Source organism: Pleuronectes platessa, chromosome 16, assembly GCF_947347685.1.
Source record: "Pleuronectes platessa chromosome 16, fPlePla1.1, whole genome shotgun sequence".
Lineage (NCBI taxonomy): Eukaryota > Metazoa > Chordata > Actinopteri > Pleuronectiformes > Pleuronectidae > Pleuronectes > Pleuronectes platessa.
In genome coordinates, this window is record NC_070641.1 from 16,620,174 (window position 1) to 16,644,411 (window position 24,238).

Consider the following 24,238-nt stretch of genomic DNA (forward strand, 5'->3'; position numbering starts at 1 on the left):
ACAGTATTCCAAACTGGACAAACTAAACACCTGCCACAGGTTCTCTTTCACGTATGGAAGGGGAGCGGGTGAGGTGATGGGTATTTAGCTCCAACATGCAACTTCACCACTAGGTGTCACTCAATTCTACACACTGAACCTTTAATACAATAATTTAGTGGAATATAATGTGAAACTACACAACAAATAGCTGCTGTCCGTGACACCAAGTAGTCTTTGGCCATGAAGAAATCATGACCCGATGGACGGAGATATGCAAAGGTCCCCAACCCCCCTTCATGGGTGCAAGACACACAAGACTTAAAAAAGACACAAAACATATGTCATTTTATGTCTCTTTGGGGCCATTTTGCTCATCTTTGTGATTGGTTGAGAGTCATTACAGTGGTTCGTGCCCAGGGGTCCTGCGCCTGTACCCAACGACCTTATATCCATAATGCTAACAAGGTGACAAGTTGGTTGATCAGGCACCTGTTCACCCCCTGGTCCAACCCCTGGTTAAGAAAACTCAGCAAAGCCTCTCACTTCGCTGCACAAACTCACTCACTTAAAGTTTGCCAGGGTTGAGCCGAGCAGGTGAGAAACCATCAGCGCTGTTGTCTCACCTCTGGAAGCCAGAGTTACTCAGTTCCACGTGTTCACTGCTTGCAGAGCTGCAGGATGTGACTATTGGCTGGAGTATTGCTTGCATTGCATTTGGGCATAAAGCTGTCATTGTGCTTCATGTACGGCTAGCCAGGCCTCCAGCGGTGGCACACGTCAGCACAGCCCCACAGACAGACATATGGTACTGTGATGCCAGGCAGGGATAGCTCACAACAGCTGGGAGCGTTTTAACACACACACACAAACACACACACACACACACACACACACACACACACACACACACACACGCACGTACAGTTTGACACATACATTAATAGCTGCCCGCTAACATATTGACACTCAGTCAAATTAACTCTCTTTCTTATGGCCCTGTTTGCAGTGGTGATGGATGGACGGATGGATCATGACCTAGAATGATAAGTGTGTGTGCATGTGAGCAGGTGTGAGTGTGTTGTGATTGTGACAGATGTCTTCTCATCTGGAATAAACTGCGTCCTGGAGGCTACACAGCTCCTATTTGTGTTATTTTTTTCTTTAGTTTTATGCTGTGAACATTATCTTGGAAATAACCCCTGCCCTACACACACACACAAACATACACACACACACACACACACACACACACACACACACACACACACACACACACACACACTTCAACAATGCCTACCGACTACAACTATGCCAGGCCATAAGTAGAGTGAGGACAGAATGTGACAGAATTAAGTACTGAGGTGTCGGGGGAGCACAGGCAGTGAGAACAGTGTGAGGATGGAAAGAACGTGTTACCACGAGACGTAGTAGCAGCGATGGTGATATGTCTGAGTGGGAATAAGTGTGTGTTTGTGGGGAATAAGGGAGTGGGCTGAAATGATGGAGCCCCCGGACAGACATTCATGCTCCTCAGAGGAAGAAGCCGAACAACATTGGTCATCACCAGATTTTCCCCTGGTGTGAAACGTCCAATTCATGCCCCAGTTTTCCATCATTTATTGTTGTATCATTACCGTGTCATTTACTTTGCTGCAGCCTATATCCAGGAATATAGGGACTTGGCTTTGCACATTTGGCCTTACTGTGTACGGCTTAGAGGAAATAGCTCCATAGTAATCCATATGACACGCATGACAGTCAATAATACAATACCTTCTGCCACAATACTCCCTCGATGGACAATGGGCCAACATGAGCCCACAATGCTTTGCTACAGTACAGCCGGTCTGAGCGAGCAGACGGGCACATTCTCGTTCTGCATGACTGACGCTGATACTCCATCAGATGTGCACCTACAGTCTGCTGGGGTGTGGAGTGTAATTCTAGTTAGGTGGTGAGTTGTATACACTGTGTTCAATAGAGGCTACACGAGTGATGCCCATATGGTTTGAATCAGAACCTTTATGCCAGACACTGGCCTCACAACGTGCCCTTTGATGGCTAGCGCGTGTGGCTACAGACCGCTTGATTCGCACACTGTGACAACCAGCCATTTCAACTTGGCAGTTCAGCGTGAGAGTGTGTGGTCTGTGGGGTTATGGCACGCTGCAGCCCAAATCAGGCGAGGATTGAATAGCACAGTGCGTTGGGCTGCGAGATCTTGGAGCCGTTCATCTGCCAGGACGGCACCAACGAACTCCTGCTATGATCGGGATCTGTGTTTTTGTCTTTGGAGTACATTCGCAGCTGTTGTCTTTTCCCCACAGCCCACACGCTGTCAAGTGGCTAAGGGATGAGAAACATGGAGCGTAGGAACAAATCGTGCTTTGATAGAACGTACCTCTGGGGGGGTTGTATCCAGACTGAATCCCCTTTCTGACAAGTTTTTTGAGTTGGGTCACCTGGTTTATCTCTAAAATCTACAGTAAAAGTTGGATCTTTAGAAACCAGTCAGCCGTGGATGTTTACTTCAAGCCTCGGGCCGGCACTGAGGGTCTGCAGCCTGTGTGAGGGTGAAAAACCTGAAGCAGGAAGTGAGGGGCCAGTGGTGGGGTCGAGGCTAAGAACACTTAAAAGTTTAAACTACGGAACCTTTCATTTTGGTCGCCTTACAAATGTGTCATATCTGCTGTAACGTCCGGAGCAAATGATGTAGATGAAGGAAAGACACAATCAGCTGCACTGTTTGTATTTGTCACTTTTAATGAACAACAATTATTCGTGGCCTTTTGCCAAGTGACGTGAATACATCTTTAATCATTCACCTGATCCATTAGCATAAGTTGCACCTAAGTTGCGTCAGGTAGATTTTCATTGCCAGTGGTGATGAATGCAACAACTCCTGGTTCACGACATCATCAAACCTTTGTTTCGATTGAAAGACCCCTAGTGGCCAAAGTTGCATATTGTACGTTTTAACATATCACTTTGATTCCATCTGGTCTAATTGATGGACAATATAAATGTTCACTTTCTGACTCATGAGTTCTCTGTAGTTTTCTTCAAACTCTGCTTTCAGTTTGTTTTCAACTGTACACTCTTAAAGTTTTGTGACTGTATCTATCACAGTGACAAATGGCCTCTGCCATAGTTCCCGCTGGTGTCTCTAAGGCTCCATTTTGACATGAGAAAAAAACACACACACACACACAGACTCACAATGTTAAAACAATGCCAGCCACACTGTCTCTACTGGTAATTAATACTTTATGTTATTTATTAAGGACAAACGCCCAACATTTGCTGGTTCCAGTTTTTTTCATTCTGTTTCAAATCATTGAAAACTAGGTACATCTGGGCTTTAGGCTGTTGGTCCTGCAAAGAAATACAAATTGAAGTTGTTAGATTTGCCCGTGCAACGTTGTGCTTCCTCACTATTTTCTGATATGTCCTAGTTTAAACAATTAGTAAAAATACACATAAACTAATGCTTAAATGAAGTTCAAAATTGTGTGCGAGTGTGTGTGTGTGTACGTGTGTGTGAGAGCGCCCTACATTTTAAGATAATGTTATATGAAAGCAAACATTTCTCAGACTCTTTCACACCCACCAGTGTGACTCATCTCTACTAAGGAGTGTGTGTGTGTTCTGTGTTGTGACTGCCGGGCTCATACTCGCTGCTCACACTGCCGGTTGTACACAAGCAGTGCGGCTCACTGTGGCTCAGTTACTGCTCTGAGATCAGTGTGGAGATGGAGGAGACGTCTGGCTTCTGTGTGCTGCTTGACATTACTGTATGGGCTAAATTCAGTGTGCGTGTGTCTCAACTGTGACAGGCAGCGAACACAGTGGGCCCTTGTAGAGTTTGGCCTCGCAGAATATCAGATAGCACATTACATTGACTCATGACATCCCGACGGTGGCTTTAAGTTGGACTCACCCCGCATTATGCCAGATTGACCCTTGTGGGAGTCAACTTTCTGGATTTGGAAGGCTTCTGTCTATGATCTACTTGCATTCAAGTGAACATGAGTCATGTGTGCAAATCCTCCCGGACTTCCACTCTTGTTTTTTCTGCTTTAAAATCACACGGGTTTGAAGTCGTTGTGTAAGTGCCTGCAACGCTGATGGCAAGACTTAATTTCTGCCTGGAGCAGAGGAGGAAAGCACACACGCAGGGGCTTTTCACGAAAGTATCCCGTTTCCTCTTCGTCTCACTGAGGCGCAGGTCTGCTGCTCAACAGGGTCACAGATAGGGATCTGTCTTTGTAGCATTAAGGCCGTCAAGGGGCTCGTGAAGGGGAGACATGAGGCAAATCAAGGTATTTTTCTACCCTTTGGAAAGAAAAATCAGAGCGTGCCAAATGTCCCAGGAGGCTGAAGCCATGTGCTGAAGTGGATTTCAGGCAAAGAACGTCCTGCTCCACTTGGGCCTCTGTGGGAGTCTGGGTTCAAAGCTTCCATTAAAGTGTGCGTGTATGTATGGTGGTAAGGGGGTGTCAGGTCCATCGGAAAGGGAAGTGAACGGAAAAGGGAGGGTTGGAACAATTATATAAGTGCACAAAGACTGTTTGACCTGCTGATGATGCAGGAAAAAGGTGTATCCCCCTCCGGCTGCCAGTAAATCCAGGGATTCACAATATGAAAACACAACACACTCTCCACCAGCCTGTAGTTTTTCTCTCCTAATGTACGTGTAGCTTTGCAACAGATTACAGTTTTATTCAGTAGATGCTGGAGATTTGTAGGAGAAAAACTAAACATCTTATTACCAACCTGGAGACTTGACTTCTCTGATTTCCAACCATCTTTTGCATCCACCAGCCCTGTGCTCTGCTGCAAGCTGAAATGTTTCCACATTTACTCATGGACTAAATGAATGATCAATAAACGAATAGGCAGATTAATCAAGAAACAATAATGACTGTTAGTGGCAGCCTTACTACATACTGTTTATTCCCACGCAGGAAAAATAACTGAACAGTATCAAACTATTTCTCTGTCCCGAGATGATCGGCTTTACAACAATTTTAAGCAAAAAACTGAACTTTGGTCAGGTGCTCTTTATGGTTACATTTTATGTACTTGTTAGTTAGCAGGAATACTCAAAAAATACTGGATGGATTACTACGAAACTCTGGATGGATTGGTCAGGAGGGAAGCCATGACATTTTGGTCCAGAACCTGATCAGCAGACGAATCCAGGACTAGTTTTTTCATTGCTTCAGCATTAACCTTGATTTCTTAGAGAATAACTCATGGATCTTGACGAAATAAAACAGGCATGATTAGAGGACTGATATTTATGAGTGTTCAATGTAGTTTCATAAGGAGGCTGATGGAGACCAGCACATTTTGAATAGTCGACAACTAGTGCACCTTTGCATTAAGCGTACTTGTCCATTCCGTGTGCGTGGGTGTGTGGAGCATCTGGCCAGCCTCCAGCCTCTTCCAGCCCTCTAGTCTCCCCCCCGGGGCTCGGTGCTCTGCCACTTCAGTGCCAACCCGTCTTTTGAGAAGAGATTTGTAACACTCAGTGACTCACTCCGGGGGTCAATGTGTCATTAAACTACTACAGCACATCCCCTGTCTTTGCAACAAATCATCTTTTTTTGTTGCATGTGGATGTTTCCATCCCCTACCCCCACTCCCCTTTTTACTGTAAGACGCTGCTGCATCATGCAAAATTCATTCCTCTCTCATAGGGAGTGAGAGGATGAGCTGTGACTGCACCGCTGGTTCTGTGAAGGAGGCTGAGGTCGTAGTCGCTCCTTCAACGTTACCAATCATTGGCTCAGTGATATTCAGAGCGGCAGCAGTGCTCCGTTTGTCACTGAGAAATGCAACAAGATCACAGCAGGATGGCCATGTGACACACAGGCTCTTCAGCAACCTGTCAGTGTGTATATACACTTGTACTGTACGTGTGTGTGCTTCTGGCGTTGTGTTGGTGCAGCAAGTCAGTTTGTGTATGTTAAGGAGAGAGATGGAGACATGCAGCAGTGGCACAGATTCAAAGAGAGACTCATGCTGCAGTTGCGCATGGTGTATAGTTTCAGATGCGTAAAGTAGGTTAGTGGTGCACGGCTCATCCCAGCTGTGTATACCTCCTACTACAACTACTTCACTTGTGGAGGCGTGTGTGTGTGTGTCTGTGTGTGTAAATGTGTGATGATGTGAACACGTGACTGTAAGTATCTCTTTATATGGTGTGGATGCATGCTCACACAGAGGATTAGTGTGGGCTGCGAGCCCTTTCCCTACGTAAGACAAATGGAGGGGATCAAGTGCGGAGGGATACGGATGACAGTCAGTGGATTATAGGTCAGGGGCTCGGGCCGGGCGCTGTCAGTTCCCTAGTGGAGTGCTGGAACACACACACACACACAAACACACATAGTATACAGTACACACTATATAAACAGGAATTCAACCATGACAAGAGAGGCAAAAAAAAAAAAAGATGTGCAGAAAAAGAGAGATGCCCTCCTCCTTGTGTTTTCTATTCCCAAGACAGTCAGTCATTTGGTTTTATAGTATGGTGTGTCACCCGGTTTTTCTGCTGCTCACTCCCTATTTCTAGGCTCCTTTCCTTTGCCCTGACCCTTGAATAGTTTAATTGTAATCAGACATAGAACCGCTATTGTTGCTTTAGTGAAGGACTGTGAAATATAACGTGAACAGCCTTGACAGGGCAGGTCAGGGTGACAGTATCCAGACGACTCCACCAGGGCAGCGGAAATGTCCTTCTACAGGAGAGATGGTGGCTCAACGCTTTGCTGTACTTAAGGAGCCCCCCCCCCCTCCACAAAGACACACACACACATGCACACACTTTCTCTCCCTGTCCCCTGTCCCTGTTCTCACAACACGTAACTCATGATGCATCAATGTCAGTGCTCCTTTAGATGATGATCCGGTATGATTAATCGTCCGGTGGGGCTTTGACTGGGTCACGACCACGGTGACACACACTCACACACTGGCCCTGGGGGTTTCTCAGCAGGTGAGTGATTTGCAGCAGCTCTCGGGCACAAGTTCCTTCACACACGTATTTAATCTCCTCTTTGACCGCTGTCATGTTGGATTTCTGTCATCGTCGGCGGGAACATGTACTTCAGCTCACCTTGAAAAGAAAAGGGAAGCTTTTTTGTCGCCGGCTCTTGATCATTCAATGTGACCAGAGGAACATGAACGCTCTGTCATTACTATCCTCATAAATGGACTCGAGTCGATAACATAACTCAAGCAACAATGAGTAATGTTTTCCCTCCGGGTGGGAATGTCAGTCAGTGATATTGAAAACATCAGCTGCTCTCAACTGCTGACGCTCCCGGGAGATAAGTGCTCGTCATACATGTGCAGAACTACATGGTTAAACACTTGTCAGCCAGCACTTCTCTCCCTCTCTCCTCCGGCTTCTCAAAAGAAGAGGAAACCTGTCGTTCTCAGTTAGATGATAACTCTTCATATTCAAATATGTGACACGGAAAATGCTTTAAAGTTTTTTGGGCACTTGTATGTGAAGAGGAAGTTCAGGAGACTGAAGCTGGATTTGGAGCCAGCCTCTCGTCTTGTCTGCCGCTGTAGCTATTTTCATATCTGCTTCATGCATTTTATCCTCTTGCATTTTCCCTGTATGACTCCTGATAGGTGATGATAGATCTATGTAGGTTCATCAATACGATGAACTCATCGACACATTGTTAAAAAATATTGATTTATAGCACCTAAAGGGAAACGGATGTTGCAGTATGATTTATGTCAACTTGATTGGAGCAAGTAAAAATAAATTCTATTGAGGCAGCTATTGATACTGGTAAACTGCAACAGGAAATGTATTTTAATGTATGAAATGTTTTTTTTTATTTTTTTATATATAAGTACAAAGTCACATCGTTTATATTTGTGTGGTTTTGTTCAGGAGGGTTTTGGTAAAAATCATGGATCTTGGATATTGGATGTAAGTCCACAGTTACATGCAACATAACAAGATTATTTTTTATATGAATGGCTGAACATTGAAGTGTTTTGGGAGGAAGATGTAGTCTTCACTGTGTAGGTCGACCCCCAACCCCATCTGTACAACTTCTGAGAACAAAACCCCCACAGCTATCACATTTTCTCCATGAAACCATTTAGCTGAATATTTGCAGGAAACGGATGACTGATAATGACAACTGTTAAGGCAATGCTAAGGCTAAATCGGCTGTGCTATTAAGTTCACCCAAACAAGAGTGTGCTCCTCTGTATTGCAGCTATAGAGTCATAGTCATGTTGGGTCTGGTGAGATTTAAGATTAGAGGCTAAAGAAAGGGCTCCTGTGCACAGATGCTCATGATCTGGAAATCCCCTTTGCACAGAACTTTTGGAGAACAGTGATGGTCTCAGCGGAAACACCCACATTTCGTGTAGTAAAGAAATCCTTGCTCAGGTTTTTAACTCTATTATGAACTATTTTTTCCACCCTTCTCTCCTCCTCCTCATTCGCCCACTCTCCTTCCTGCTGTCTTGGAAGAGCAGAAGGAGAAGTGGAGTCCGCCTTGGCAGCTGGAGCGTCTCTCCATCGTCCTGCTTCTCTCCCTGTCTGTCGGTTATCTCTGCACTTCTCTTTCCCAGATTTAAGGCCTGAGCCTGATATAAACAGTCTGGGCTGCAGCCTCCTCCAAAGTGTTTGTCTTTCAGTCACGTGCAAGTTCTGCCTGTCTGCTCAGAGCCTCCATATCACACTGTGGGCCAAGGAGACGAATATTTCCAGAGTGTGATGGGACTGTAGGGAATCTTACAGAGGCCCCGCTAAAAGTTTCTGGAGGCCTCTTCAAACTGCACAGCTTCACAGCTCAGTGGCCCGCTTCACTTCCAGCCTCATGGTGTTTTATAGTCGGGCTGCGGTTCAAACTGCTTGCTGTTAAAATGGAATTTATTCATTAGTCACTAGCTTTGGATTAGCAGGTCGATTAACTTTACAGCTAGGTATTGGACAAGTTAAAATTTTGACTTGATGTGGGCGCTTATGGAAAAGTTAGTTAGTCACTAAAGAGAAAGAGGGCTATCCATGGCAATAGATTTAAAAAATGCTTTATAGAGTTGCAGCCTACTGGTGTTCATCAGAGTTACTAACGTGATGAGAAGAAAGAACAAGACATGTATACGGGCTGGCAGATATAAGGAAGTGACCTTTGCAGGTCATTCAAATAAGATAAAAATAACCACACCACCATTAGACAGCAGAAAAGACACAAAGACAGTTCCAGCAAAAGTATGCACCGATGTATTTATACACTGAAACACAAAAGTTATACAGAATAATCAATTATGTCATGAAGACCAGGATAAACTGTGGCCTCAAGTTGGAAAACCCCCAAAGTTTCTTCTTGAATGAGGTGTTTGAGATGAAACTGCTAAATCTCATGGCAATCTCAGTTTGGAGCAAAGTGATGGAACGAATGACAGATTTCACCATCTTGGCTAAAAATAAGCAGAAATTTTTATTTTCTTCGGCTCATGTGACTCATCATCGGACCCCTGAGATTGATCTTTGTTACCTCGACTGCCAGGTTTGGAGACCAGGTTTATTAGACTCACTTTCCACTATTTGGTTTCTAAGAGGAATTTTATAGGGTTGTAAACTGCTCTGTCCAGCACTCGGGCTGTCCTGTGATTAGTCGTGCATGCTGGTAGGGAAAAGTGACATTGTGCTGATACTGGCATAGCTGCTGTCTCAACAGATCTGACTGTTCACCTAGCAAACATCAAATTCTTCAGGGCTTAGTTACACATGCAGGCGTCTTGACTTCAGAGTGGCTGTTATTGTGTAACAGTTGACTCCTCGGTCGGTTAAGCAATATCTTGTCTAGACAAAGTGTGGGATTAGCGGTGTTTTGTTGTTGTGGAAACGACACGTGAGGTAAGATCAACAAGCGTAAGGAAGGACCACCTCGTTTCACTGTCACACTGGTGATTGAGGCAAAATGAAACAAACACGGGACCCTGCTGCCAAGACCACTTTACTAATCTGTCGCAGGATATGATGACACATGATGATGACCCCAAAACTCAACCAATCAGAGGCCGGGTTTCTACAACCAAAGGGAAGAGGAAGCGTTTTCTTTGAGGGTGAAATTTGGCAAACGCAGCACTCGCTCATGAATAAGTGACTGCGACGGGTTCTGTGAAGAGACGGTTGTTTCAAAGGGAACGCGTTATCGAGGCTTTGAAGATTCAAACAGCCGTGTTTGATGTAACCTCTGATTTTCGTTGTAATTTTTCATAAAGGAGATGTTGTGGATGTCTCTCTTCTCAGATGAGAGCTGACAACAAGGAACTGCAGCCGACTTGGGAAATGTAATTTCTTTGAGGTGAACAAATAAGCAAAGGGAAAAACATGAAAGATTGACTCCCTGTTAAGGCACGCCACACAGCCCCCATTACTGCACAGACGGTGACGCACTGTTTGCTCAAATAGTAATATTTAACGTATCATGTGTCCAAATTGCACCAAATTCAACACTGTATTTCCTTGGGCCCTGAGAAATATATTTTCCACGTGTAAAGCCGATAAGATGAACAGTTCTCGAGATATGATGGTGTAATTTAACCTCTGTTATTGTCTTTAGCAACAGCAACATGCTCAAGGCGTTTCTACTCACTGTGATTTTCCTCTCGCTGCCCCACTTAACCTGTGACATATCTCAGCCTCGCCTGGATGGATTTGTAATCTATTCTAATTGAATTCATTGATCCCCTTGATTTTTCTTTGATGTCATTTTGAGTGAATCCAGTGCCATGGGATTGATTGACATGACCTGTGTTAAGCTGCAGACTCTCAATTCCCTACACAAGATGATTTGCATTGTTATTTTATAAATAATCATCAGGTAAAACTAATATGAATTTTAGCAGCCTCAATCAGCTGTACTTTTGCTTTTAGTGCTAATAGCTAATGCTAATTTACTAAACTAAGATGAAAATGATATAAGTATAAAATGAGAGTAGTATCAAGATGACTTTAATGCAATGTCTTTAAGTCAGAAAAGTACCATTGATACCTCAACTGAACTTTTGTAGATGGCATTCGAAAGAGAAAAGTGCAGCTAACAGTTTGATTTGGGGGATAAGTGAAACATGATGTTGTTTCGTTTGGCAGGATGTTAAATTCCACCGTTTTACCGACATTTGTTTCCTGACAAAATAAAGATATAAATCACAGTTACTTTTATACGCATGTTTGAAATCAATGTGATTAAAGACAGAATCACGAGGCCAACAGGAAACTACCCAAATCTTGTTAGGCTCTATTAGTGTGAAGGGAGACGGTGACCATTAATAAGAAGCTTTTAGACTGTTTCTTCATATTAGAACGGAAAAAATAAATGTGAGTTGTTACCGCAGCGTATTTATTGGGTTGTGGTGTATTGAAAAGGTAGAGTTAGTCAAACGGGCACATTCATAGTCGGTAGTTGTGAAGAAGAAACCTCAGAATAGAGTTTTTGGGAAAAAAACTCACTGAATTGAACTCGAGACCTGAGTGCTACTACCCCAGCCTCATCTAAGTTGTAGCAGATGCTGGAAAGGTGAGTGGACTGATTTGAAAATGATTGGAGTCCTCCGTGTTGCAGCCCTTATGGGAAATGCAGTGCAAAACCCCATTGTCATAAATATCCTCAAGGCTCTGTGAAGTGAGGATGGGTCTGATTTTATTATCATGAGGGCTAAAAGTTTGAGTTGGAATGGATATCTTCCCTGAAAGAGAGGGAGTTGAAGCAGCGGAGAGCCAGGTTTAAGATTTTAAAAAATGCAGATAAATGGATAAAAAGAGGGCGATAAGACTCGAGGAGGTGCACAGGGAGCCGGTCGGACCAGACTGGGTGGTTGCAGTAGGAGGAATGTGGGCCATTTCCATCCTACTCTACTGTCACCTGTCAAGAGACAGAAACTGTCAGAGGCAGAATCGGTGTGTGAGCACTCGTGCTTTTTCTGTGTCTGTGTCTCTGCATACTTGAGAGCGGTGAGTAGGCGTAGCGCCGTGGGGAAAATACAATTACTTCACACCTACCAGCCACGATTGCAGCTTACATGAGGAGGAAAGAGGCTGGAAAAAAAGAAAGGGCAGGCAGCCACACAGTGACCATCATCTGGACACACACACACACACACACGTCAGTCATCATGGGAACTGGAGTGAGGAAACGGAGATGTGGTATGTAATTTATTCAGGAAAAGAGGTTTGTTTTGTGAAAGGATTATCTCGGATCAGATATAGTTGTTTTATATTTTCACCTGTGAAACATCCTGTTGTATGTGCAGAGTCGATACACTGACGAGAATGTAAACACCAAGTCCTTTAGGGGTTTATTTGTCAGTGTCACTGCCTCTTACACACTTACTCTCTTGCATCACTCTTAACTCAGCTGGGTTGCACGCATTTGCAGCAGCAGCCCCGCCACAGTCGTGGTGTTGTGAACTTGGGTAAGTGCTCCCTCATTAGCCGGTGGTGGGAACGGCTTCCACTTGTTTACATGGTTGCTGTTGTTACGGGAAGACGGCTCCTAATCCCAGGAGACATCACTTCCATTGTCCCTCTCTGAGCCCGGTGAAAGTCAGGAAGTGTTTCACTGACTTTCTTGTTGACTCTTAGTTTTTGTTGAGGGGAGTTTTTAGCAGAAAAGAGATTTACTAACATTTGATTGGTGTAATAGGCTTTGTACTGTAGTTTCAGCTAATTGGCTACAAATCCGACAGTGTTTATTTAGCTGAATCTTAAAAATTGGAGTTACTGCTTTACTGTGTGGTTATGTAAATTCAGATTATTCTCGGAAACACAAGGAAGTTTCCAAGAAAGAATCATACTGTGCTCACTCTTTTTCAAATGCTAAGCCAAGCCAACTTTGGGAGTTGGATAGCAGGTGAGCTCAGCATTCAAATGTGAATCTTTTTTCCTCAATTTAGGACCCAGCTCCAAGAGTCTTTCCAGGAAACTTCCAATAAATTATTGATAACAGACCTGAAAAATAAAGTGTTTCACCAGAGTGTCTCTGAATGCATCACACAAGCACTTATTCAAACCTAGATTCAAATGCAGTAATTAGAGCTCTGCCCTGGATCCTGGAAAGATGTGACTTTCAAAGACGTTTAATCCTTTATCTTTGGCTTTCTGCCAACAGAATCAGATGATCAGACCCTAATCTATCCTCAATCTCCACAAGCATCCGACAGTGAACTGTCTCAGGGCTGATCTCATCTTGCTTAGATGCACATAAATGGAATGAGGAACAGGCCGATGTATTATTCATACCCCTGAGTAGTGTTCAGTTATCAGTGAGTACAGGGTCAGCGCTGCTACTAACACAACATCCTACCACATCAACCGTTGACTTACTTTGTTCTTCTTTGTAGTAACCAAGACAGAGTTCACTGGCGCCAACGAAGATCATCATTGAGATTATATAAGTGTAATGATGCATTATGAGTGGACCTGAAACGCAGCCTCTGTTTTCAGCGGCATGAATCATTTGCTTGTGATCTCTTTTCCTTTTCTTGATCCCTATGTCTGTCTTTATCAGGGCAAGTCATACAGTAGGTCACAGTTAGAACGGAGTAATGAGATTTGGGCAGTAAGGATGGCTAATTATGATGTATATCAACTGTGAGCAGATCTGGCAATGACCTGGTTACTATAAAACCAGAGAGGGATTTTTATCTTTTCACAAATAAGATAAGCAGAAGGGTAGATTGTCTGGGTCAGATTCGTTCAGAACAACAGGATCATATTTGTAGCATTCAGGGGAGGAGTGGCGACTGGGTAGATTATCCACGAGGCAGGACATATAAATTCTGCCGCTGGAAATCATGTCCTTTTATTTGCAGCACATCGACACTGGAGTCTGCCCTTAAAAAAAACAACCTCTTGAATTTTTTGTTTTTTTCCAAGTTAACATCCTCGCCTGCGTCTTCTCCGTATAAGTGCCTTGTCATTCTGATCAATTTGCTAGGGGAATGGCAGGATAAGCTTTTATTTTTAAATGTCCAGAGCAACTAACTCAGACATTTGCATTCTCACATAAGGCCCCTCCAGAAAACTTAAAGAGTAAAGTGCATGATGTAAAAGCAGCTTATGTAAATGCTGCCTTGCTCTTGCTGCCTTAGCGCCACGTTGGTTTGTGACCTTTCCCTTGAACCCAGATGATGTTGTTGATCCGGCTGCTTTACAGTTTAGTAAATTCTGAACCTTGTGTCTTTCTGAGAACATGTGTTCAGTCAGCCATGCATTCTTATGAAGGCAGTTGCGTGATGTATTGATTATAATTGGAACAGCAGCCCGCGAAGTCATCATATGAAAAGGCTGAGTGTTGTTGCATTGATATTCTCTGTGGCTATGCCTGGGGCTAAGCATGACATCTTTGTATATAATAATATGATATGGATCTTTCTATCGAGGAGGGAAACTCTATGGAAATATACACTTTCATGTTTAATGCATCAGATGTCATGTCAGTAGTAGTAGCCCTCACAAAGATTTCAGGTTACTCTGGGGACACAGCGGGGGGGGGGGGGGGGGGGGGGGGACTGTGACCCGAAACAGAATCCGTCCCCTCAGACAATTTTGTCCCGTTCTGCAGATCAGGCCGAGCTCTCTCAGCTGGAGTAGGAGGGATGGAGGAGTGTTTTGCGCATTACAGACGTAGGCTGCCTGCAGGGTCTCTTTGCTCCACAATTGCTGCTTTATGAGGCTCCTTAACTGAAGCCAAGAACAGAAAGCAAAGGAGGCAGCGAGTGTGAAGATGTCTGGTGGTGCTGGTGTCTGTTCCCAAAGTCTTTTATTTCCTTGCTGCTTGGCATTCACAGCATCCTTTAGGGTCCTTGTTTCTTTGACTCGCAGACATGGTCCCTTCCCAACTTTTAGTTTTTTGTCTCTTTGTGTCCTCCTTGGCCTCACAGACTGTTCACCTGGAGTCTAAAAGTCTCTAAAAGACCCTGAAGCCACAGCAGCTGCACACAGAGCTGTTCACCTGTTTATTCAAAGTTCGGAGAAGCTCCACTCAGTACGCAGAACCTGAATGGAGAATCAAGGTCCTGCTGCAGCTCTTTAATTGTCAGTCTAATCCAAACGGGCAGGTTTAGAATGGGCACTGCACTAGCATGGATCAAATCAATAGCAGCTAAGTTAATGGCAGCTTATCCTCGTATTAAAGGCATTTTACAATCCACAATTTCATCACTAACAAACAATACAACAAATAATTATTGTTTACATTTTGGCTGTGCTGGTTTCCATCACGAAATAGTTGTCAAACCAGTGGAAACTACTATGGTCTATCCTGACAAGTTATGGATATCAAACATCTTATAGACTTTGCACCTCTGCATGATCATTTAAAAAGCTGTGTTCGCTTTATATAAATGTTTTACACGCTACTCCTTTCTCTCTCGATTTTTTTTCTTCATTTGCATCGTCTAGTTGAGGTTTGTAGACCATCTCTAACACACACACACAGACACAGACACACACACACCAATGCTCACACAGTTAAAGAAGCTATCTACAACCTTCTGGATCACTGCTCTCTTGACTGGCTGCTCGTCTGTGATAACACGCGCTCCGTGCCCTCAGAACATAATAACCTAATGATCCATGCTTCTTCTGTCACTTTGTCTCACAGAGCAATACGGGGCACAGGGATTGATCCAGGGAGTGAGGGAGAGAGATGCAGCAGATAGATAGATAAAGAGGAGAAGAAATAACTTTATCTAACTAGTAATACTTTTCTTTTTCCATTATTTATATTGGGGGAGAGAAAAAAAAGTCTGAATTGCAAAGCTGCTTAGCGGTATGATTCAGTTGGGGGATTTGAATCTGCTTTCACCCCCACTTCAAGCACTGGGGTGGGGGCGGACAAAGAGATAGATAGAGGGGGGAGTGTGTTCATGTGTATGTGTGTGAGAGAGACAGCATAGGAGCTCCATGCGAAAATGACCTACTTCCTGTCAGCTCGCTCTCAAATGGATTGCTGTTTTCTGATGTGTGGAGGAAAATGGGGGAGGTCCTCCGACGGGTCCGGGAGGGAGGGGGGGGGGAGGGTTGCCGTGGCCCGGGTAAATGAAGGATAAGTAGGTGGCTCAGGGGAAACGCTCGGTGTAGGATAAAATACATGTCATGCGTGTGAAGTGCAAATTGTGTATGCATACAGTGGATCATGTGTGCTCACCTGTGCATACATTGTGTGTGAGCTCATGCAGTAAAACATGTGTGTTGTGTGATGTGCTGCGCAGTGTTAATTACCACAAATAAGGGCTAGACGGGAGTTGACGATCAGAAAGCCAATATTTGAGGGGGCGGACCTCGCCAGATGCTCAGTGGTCTGTGTGTGTGTGCGTGTGTGTGTGTGTGTTTGCGTGTCAAACACACAGGATGTTATTCATGGAAATCATCTGCTTTCAACAGGGAAGTTTGTGTGGTTTTAATTTGGTTTGAAAAAAAATTCTCACGAGAAATGACTTTTTTTATCATCTGCTCCCACCAGCTGCTGTCTATTGGACATACATAACACTGTTTACACTCCGTTGCCACTTTATTAGATACACCTGTACGATCTCTAGTGTTGCAGCGGCACACAGGTTTCACGCTATGAAAGCTGATGGTTATCATACAATGTACGAACTGAGAATCATATCTGCACATCTCTCTTCCTCCTCAGCTTCCTGTCAGACTCCGCCAGAGAAAATGGTAGAGAGCGGCGAGACTGATATCACCAATCTCCACTATAGGAATACTTTGGATGTCCCCGAAATAAATGGGCTTCTCAATTTCAAATGTTCATGTCCCCTCCAAGTCGTCCCCATGGCTTTGACACTACCTGGGCCCCAACTGCACATGTGTGGAGCAGCTGAAGAGACAGTTATTTCCCTCAGGAGTTGTTACAACCACAAGGCACAAGAGCGATAAGATTGGGAATATTGGACTCCCATTCGCCAGGTGGTCCTCAAGTTGCCAATAAAACAGATCGAACTTCTTCCACAACTTCAGTCCATTTGTCATCATCTCCTGCCTTCGACCCCATGTTCTCCTCCTCGGTGGTGTCTTATTTGACAGATATGAAAGGGGGAGTAACACAAGGCCACAGATACATGTTCGAGGTTTGCAGCATATCGTGTTCAATCGAAGGTTTCAAAATGAAACGACAACTCTGTCTGTTAGTCTGTTAATTTAGGTCATGATTAATATCTCTGCCGTGGATTCATTGAACAGGAATGCACTGTCAGGCTTAATCCCTGTGACTCTGCCTGGCTAGTAGGAAGGTGAATTAATTTAATCCATCCTCACAACCCTGCCCCCCTTCCTCTCTCTCTCTCTCTCTCTCTCTCTCTCTGTCTCTGTCTCTGTCTCTCTCTCTCTCTCTCTCTCACACATATACTCTTTCAATTTTTCTCCTCTCTCTGTATTTTCCAGTACCCGAGGACCTGTCTTTGGAGGAAAAAGATGAGCTGTCGAACATACGACGCAGGAAAAAAGAGCTGCTGGATGATATTGAAGTGAGTAACAGTCCATGAATAAGATTTTATTTGTTCCGACAGCAGACGGTTATTAGAAGTTATGGCTGGATTACCAAATCGTTCTAAATCGATTATATTTGGCATACCCTAAATCAATGGAATGTGTTATTGAAGCTGCTAAATAATGTTACGTATTGAACATAGTTTGATTAATGTGTTTTCCCTGTGCATACACTCAGCAGCATACGCCCAGATTCGATCCTATCAGACCTTTCCCGATGCCTCCTAACGATCCAGCTTCTAATAAAGGCAGAAATACCCTCATGAGATGATCCTATTAAAATAGTGTAATATTGATTTTCACCGCATCGTCCAGACCCCACTGTAACTGAAAGGGAACCTTTCATCTGGATGCTCTTCGCTATTAAATCTTATGTAACCATCATCATCATCATCAAATGACGATCCTCCGAGTTTTTACCTCCTCTCCTCACGGTCTTTTTATTTAAAAGTAATAAAAGACCAATTTAAATATATGGAACAAGAGTTATTTTCCTGTTTTCTTCTTTGCAGCGGCTGAAGTTTGAGATCGCAGAGGTCATGACTGAGATTGAGCAGCTAACCTGTGTGGGGGAGAGGTGAGTTCCTTTAAGGTTCCTTTTCCTGCATTCATTAATAAAAATACACATTTTTATTCTCAGGCTGCAAATATCAACGAATACATAAATGTTTCAGTACTTCCTCAACCACTGACTCTTGTGTACTATGTGAATAGTTTTCTTCTGTCAATTCACAAATCAGTTAATTGACTCATAGTTTCAGCTCTACTTGATTCTTTATTGTCTTCTTTACAGATATATAGTTGTTTCCGCTTTGCGCCACACACCTGTCGTGTATGTCTGTGTCTGTGTGTATGTGTGTGTGCGCCGATTGTGTGTTAATCCCCTTTTGTTTGAGGAGTGAAGTGGGAGTGTCCCCTGACCAAACATGAGCCAAACGGTATTTTTTCAGACGGTTCCAATCTACGCGTGTGTGCATGTGTGCGCGTGTTTGTGTGTTTGTGTGAGTCGTCTGAGTGTGTTCACAATCTGAGATGCAGGTGGGAAAGGGGCTCAGGATATTTTGGGCCCACAGGAAACATAGGAACAGACACACATAGGTGGAGATTTCCCTTTGGGCTGCATACAGAATGAGCACCAGGCTGCAGGTGGGGTACAATAAAGACAGTGATGCAGCACAGTTGATTAAAACAAAATCACGTGTTCATCATTCATAAGGTATTATCAGTTTTTCTCCTGTCGTAAATTACCAAAGGCAAATCATGTCTTGGACGAACCATCACAAACCGACCTAGTGAACAAAACACAGCAGCCTGAGGACAACACCAAACCCTTCACGGTTATTTGATGGACGTTCCTTTGATTTTTTTTTTTCTCTGCAGCAAAACCACACAGAGAAACAAACAGATCGCCATGGGCAGAAAGAAGTTCAACATGGACCCTAAAAAGGTCAGGCCCCACCCTGAACTCCCAGAATCCATACAACTGTTGAATTATGGTTTCATAATTTGATTGGGCCTCTTGAACAAATGAAAATCTCCAAGCCGTCCGTGGGGAACTGAAATGAAACTGTGCACTCTTTCTTTTTTTGAAACAGGGAATCCAGTTTCTTTTGGAGAATGATCTTCTGCAGCACACTCCGGAAGACATTGCACAGTTTCTCTACAAAGGCGAGGGGCTCAACAAAACGGTCATCGGGGACTACTTGGGGGAACGGTGAGCTCTCCAGTTTTCCCTCTGTTTTCCGTCCACCTTTCTATTTTTTTCCGCTCCCCATCTCTGTGCCCGATCGGCGCTGCATGTGCTCAGATGTGAGTATAAAGCCCCAGGAAATTGATAGTCTGGATTTATGGACCAGAGCAGCGATGAGGGAGATGGTGCCAATAAAGTATCTGAGCAGACATGTGGCTCTTATCGAAGATAGGACAGTCAAAACAACGGGGATTTCACGCTGCCTGTCTCAGCCCACACTGGGGCTGTCCATCTGAAACTGGTGCTGTGACCGGGCCTCAGAGATTAAGTTTCCAAAAAATGTGAAACAGTCGCTGTACCCTGCGTATTTCGAGATAAAAGGAGTGAAGAGTCTGTTTCTGTTTGGAGAGAGGAGTTAAAATATTTGAATGTGTCCGTCCTCTCCTCCAGGGACGACTTCAACATCAAGGTCCTCCAGGCATTTGTGGAGCTTCATGAGTTTGCGGACCTCAACCTCGTACAAGCCTTAAGGTGAGTGACAAAGGAAAACTGTGGTCATAAAAAAGAGTGTGTTACAGTCCACGATGTCCAGTTGGAGATGACTTCAAGTCTCTTAAAATGAGTGATGTTCTGATACTACTTTTCCTGATACATGATGCCAAATAACGATCCAATATAAGTGCATAACAGAGTCTAACCGAACAGTACTGGAAATAACCTCTTCTTCACCGCTCTATAAAACCAGTGGCAGTAAAGTGCAACTGTTGTTTTGGAGCTGCCAAAAGTGTGATTTTGTAGATGGAACTAGTTAGTTTAGCTTTATTTCAGACTCAAAAGTACAATCATCACAATCACATTGGGATTTAAAAACACTCACTACTCTACTTGAAATCATCTAGACAGTTGTCAGGTGAACCGTTGATTTACAGCAACTAAGCATATAACAAAAAAACATCCTAAAAATATTTGATTGGCCGAGGCATTGAACTGTGGGATGACATCATATTGAGCTGCGGCAAAAATTGATCCAGGGTGAAATGCCTGTGCACAGGAATGAATCAGAGGCTGAAATCATGCAGCGCTAATGTCAGTATTCAGCCTGGAATTATGGTTCTCCAAGGATGCATGTAAACATCTCTGTGGGTGTACGTAAAGAGGGGGGTTATGGGTAACCACAGGAGGGTGATGTGTCAAGCAAACCTGCGTGTCATGCTCGCTCATCTAACTCTTATCAGAAATGATAAGGAAGAAACTTGCATATTGACAGCCCTAAAAATCACAAAAAAAAATGTTCCAGCAACTATTCTTTGTTGCTAATAAAGTCAAATGATTCTTGTTGATATTGTGATTAGTTATTAGAATGTATAAAACCCTTCTGAGTTAATTTATTCCATATGTTCTCTGATTTATTCAATAATAGACTTGTTAATTAGTGTTAAACTCATTTACATCAATATTTCACATGTTAAATTGTTTTCTCTCCCTCTGTTCCTGCTGTAACAGGCAGTTTCTGTGGAGCTTCAGACTTCCTGGCGAAGCCCAGAAGATTGATCGCATGATGGAGGCATTTGCTTCCAGGTACTGCCAATGCAATCCTGGAGTCTTCCAGTCCACAGGTACTACACACACACACAGACACACACACACACACACACACACACATGCAGCAGCAGATATATGAGTCAGACTGAGCCAGACAGTCCAGGACAGATAACATGGGCGAGCCAGACCACCTCAGGCTCAGATCAATGCTCCTGATGGTCTGTCTTCCTTCATTAGCCAGCTGGACCTGTTTGGACTTTGTAAATCTTACATATGATAAACAGTGTCTCACTCCACAGCCAGAAAACCTGTTCATTTTTCTTGTTCTCAATCTGAACGTCACCAGCAGTCCACTTACTTCTCAATTTTTCCACGGTTGCTAGAAGCCTGCCCCCCCAATCGCACTGTAATCAGTATTCGTGTCTCCAGCCGTGATAATGAAATTGATCAGGGGTCAATAGAGGTCATTAGTGGAGTCTTGGCCCCGTCGCACGTTGTCAGGCTGCTCCTGTGTTAACCGAGCGAGTGTTGAGGACACAGGTGACAGCTCGGGTCATGAATATTGATGTGCTGCAGTGGAGACACACCCAGACTAAGTTATTGGTCATCTCTCAGAACTGGTGCATGCTGGGCCGTAAATCGCAGAGCTGAGGATGTTGACTGGGGCAGGAAGTGTGTGGGTGGATGAGTGGAGGACGAATCCCAGGAGTTATGATGTGAAGCAGTTCATGGACTTAATCTGTATTCATTAATTTCTCTCTAATTAATCAAAAAACATTGGTACTGGTACTTAATATCAGTACTTTTAGAATAAATGAGTTGAATATCCACCACTTTTCAGCCTCTGCTTGTTTTAAAAATGTTTTCAATTTCATTCTGTAACTATGAAGAAATTAATGATCAACAATTGAAGACCACGAGATCAATAGTTTGTCACCATCTCCACTCAGTTCCATTAACTGCAAGCAAGCAGAAAAGATGTTTCCAACCCCGCAGACAAAGCTGTGCTGCAGTTTATGTTTCCGACTCACACTCTGGTTAATTCCCCCCACAGACACCTGCTATGTCCTATCGTTTGCCATCATTATGCTGAACACCAGCCTGCACAATCCCAACGTCAGAGACAAGCCCCCTGTGGAGCGCTTCATCTCCATGAACAGAGGGATCAATGAGGGGGGGGACCTCCCAGAGGATCTACTCAGGGTGAGAGCTTTCGCTTTATTACATCATCAGTGTTCACAAATGTTTGCAATGCAATGCGAGTTTGATAGAACGTGTTGGTAAAACATGAAGTTTTGAGAATTAAAAGTGGCATGTATGGCCTGTAGGGTTTTCCACCATGAAACCCAGGGAGTCATTCTTCACCAATCGACACGTTGCAGCTCAGCGGAATAAGATCTGCACCTTGATAAGGTTGCTGACGACTTTTTGCGATATCAAAACCTGCTTTCAGACAAGCACTCGAGTCCGGACATTTTCGATGAAATATTCCAGGGGGGGCTGTATGTGAAAACGCAAATCTCACAGTCCGATGCTCTGGACATTTTGAGGAACTTTTTCCTGCCCAGCTCCCTGGTGACATATCTGAAAAATGTCTGAGTGAGCCCTGTGTGAGAAAACAAACAAAAACAAGTTGATCTACTGACTGTAACTTACCTCTGTTTCAAAGTGCCCTAAACACTTGTTAAAGTTTCACCCAGTTGTCGAGGTGTGAATCACTTTGACATTCGAATTGAATCTGTCCATGTTGTGTTTAATGCACCATTCATTTTCTTTTCTGTTCTCTCTCTCTCTGCAGAATCTATACGACAGCATCAAGAGTGAACCCTTTAAGATCCCAGAGGATGATGGGAACGACCTGACGCACACGTTCTTCAACCCAGACAGAGAGGGCTGGCTGCTCAAATTAGGTTAGTGTGGCTCCCTGCACATTCCCCTGCTGACAGGATGCAATACATCCTGGATTAAATTGACTTTATTTGGTTAGTCTCGCATTTTTCTCTACAATCGGGGCTTTATTCTCACAGCGGCACGAGGAGATAAATTGCAGGATAGAGGCTGAGGACACCGGTCATACATGGTTCTGTCTAATTAGCCTCTAATCACTGTGACACTGGCCTGGAATGGATTCAGGTGCACCTCTGTCACCTCTGTCTGCTCCAGTTCGGGTTAGGTTTGAAGCATTTTCATAAAAGCGACAAAAAAACAGACTAAAGGCAGTTCAATAGTTGTGTGTTTGTGTGTTTGTTCGTGCGAGTGTGCGCAAGGGATGCTTTCCCAATGATGCAATGCAGTTATTGTTCTTGTTCCGGCTCTGTTTCTTGCACATGTTTCTGTTTGTTTACATGTGTTTTTGATTTGGACCTCGCTCCACCGCTCTGCAGTTCACAGCACAAAAAAACTGCTGTTCCAACATTCTTCACATACCACCAGAGCGTCTCATCACCTTTCATTTAAAAACATTTTTAGAGAGCCGCTATTTGTTTACTGTTAAATTAAAGGTGGATTGATTATCGGACATAAAATGATGTAGTTTACTGATTATTGTTTGTTAAAGGTTGAAGGGCAAACTCACTGGAGGGGATTAAGATTATAATTACATTTACACACACACACACACACACAGCTTTGACCTGCACATTCCTTTAACTCCCTGTAATGTCTCTGTAGTCTCATCAAACCAGTGAGTATGAATGCAAATAGCCCCATTGAGGCCCACAGAGCTAACATGATTACATTTTAGTCGGGCTCCTCCCTGGAGCCATATCCCACACCAGTTATCACTATAACATTTCTAATGTGACTCTCTAAAAATAAACCCCGGGGGATGTGAAGAAATAAATCCCTTTTTTAGCAAATCTCTCTGTTTGGAGCGGAAATTTCGGGCCGCGCTAATTCAATAGCCAGAGTCTATTGAAATGTAAGGAAGCTTTGGCAAATACGTGTGGCCCATATAGGCTCATGTGAGGCGCCACAAAAACAGGAAGGAAATGCTGCAGTGAAAAGTGTTGTGACCGTGAGGGATGCTTAGTGCACAGAGGAACTAATCAGGAACACACACACACTTTGGGGATATCATTAGAGTTTGCTTGTGCTTGCTCATGTGAATGTCTTTGTCTTATGATTTATTTTTGGACGTGTGTGCTTGTGCATGCATTTCCCATTGTCTGCATGCACACACTTGGCACACGTACCCCACCACCAGAGCTTCCTCAGTGTCCCCAGCAGGGTTTTCCTCCAGCATGAGCTTCTGCTGCCAGGGGCCGAATCCTGCTTCAGACCAACGTGCTGAGCGTTCACCTCTCTGATTTACTTCGGATGTATTTTGCAGAAGTTAACACGTGAGGTGGTGAACTTGCTCTGGGGTTCGGTGTGTGTGTGTGTGTCATAGTTCTTTTACTTCCTTGTGTGCATGTTTTTCTTCAGGGGCGCTCTAGGTGCCACATTAGGTTCATATCAAGAGCTGTTAGCTC

The 24,238-nt window shown here is 43.9% G+C and overlaps 1 protein-coding gene across 6 annotated transcripts in view; it reads left to right on the top strand.

Moving 5' to 3' along the window:
* cyth3b (cytohesin 3b) overlaps positions 1-24,238 on the top strand; it is a 38,577-nt gene that overhangs the window by 7,826 nt on the left and 6,513 nt on the right. For 2 of the 6 annotated variants that reach the window (XM_053442793.1, XM_053442792.1), the window contains exons 2-9: positions 17,429-17,511; positions 18,046-18,110; positions 18,914-18,980; positions 19,129-19,247; positions 19,674-19,754; positions 20,727-20,839; positions 21,820-21,968; positions 22,564-22,675. In XM_053442793.1, the coding sequence (XP_053298768.1) occupies positions 17,429-17,511; positions 18,046-18,110; positions 18,914-18,980; positions 19,129-19,247; positions 19,674-19,754; positions 20,727-20,839; positions 21,820-21,968; positions 22,564-22,675 (789 nt within the window). Of the gene's footprint in view, positions 1-11,883; positions 11,990-12,103; positions 12,182-16,676; positions 17,116-17,227; positions 17,278-17,428; positions 17,512-18,045; positions 18,111-18,913; positions 18,981-19,128; positions 19,248-19,673; positions 19,755-20,726; positions 20,840-21,819; positions 21,969-22,563; positions 22,676-24,238 lie in introns of those variants that run through there. The other 4 variants (XM_053442795.1, XM_053442796.1, XM_053442794.1 and 1 more) reach the window with 4 other exon arrangements.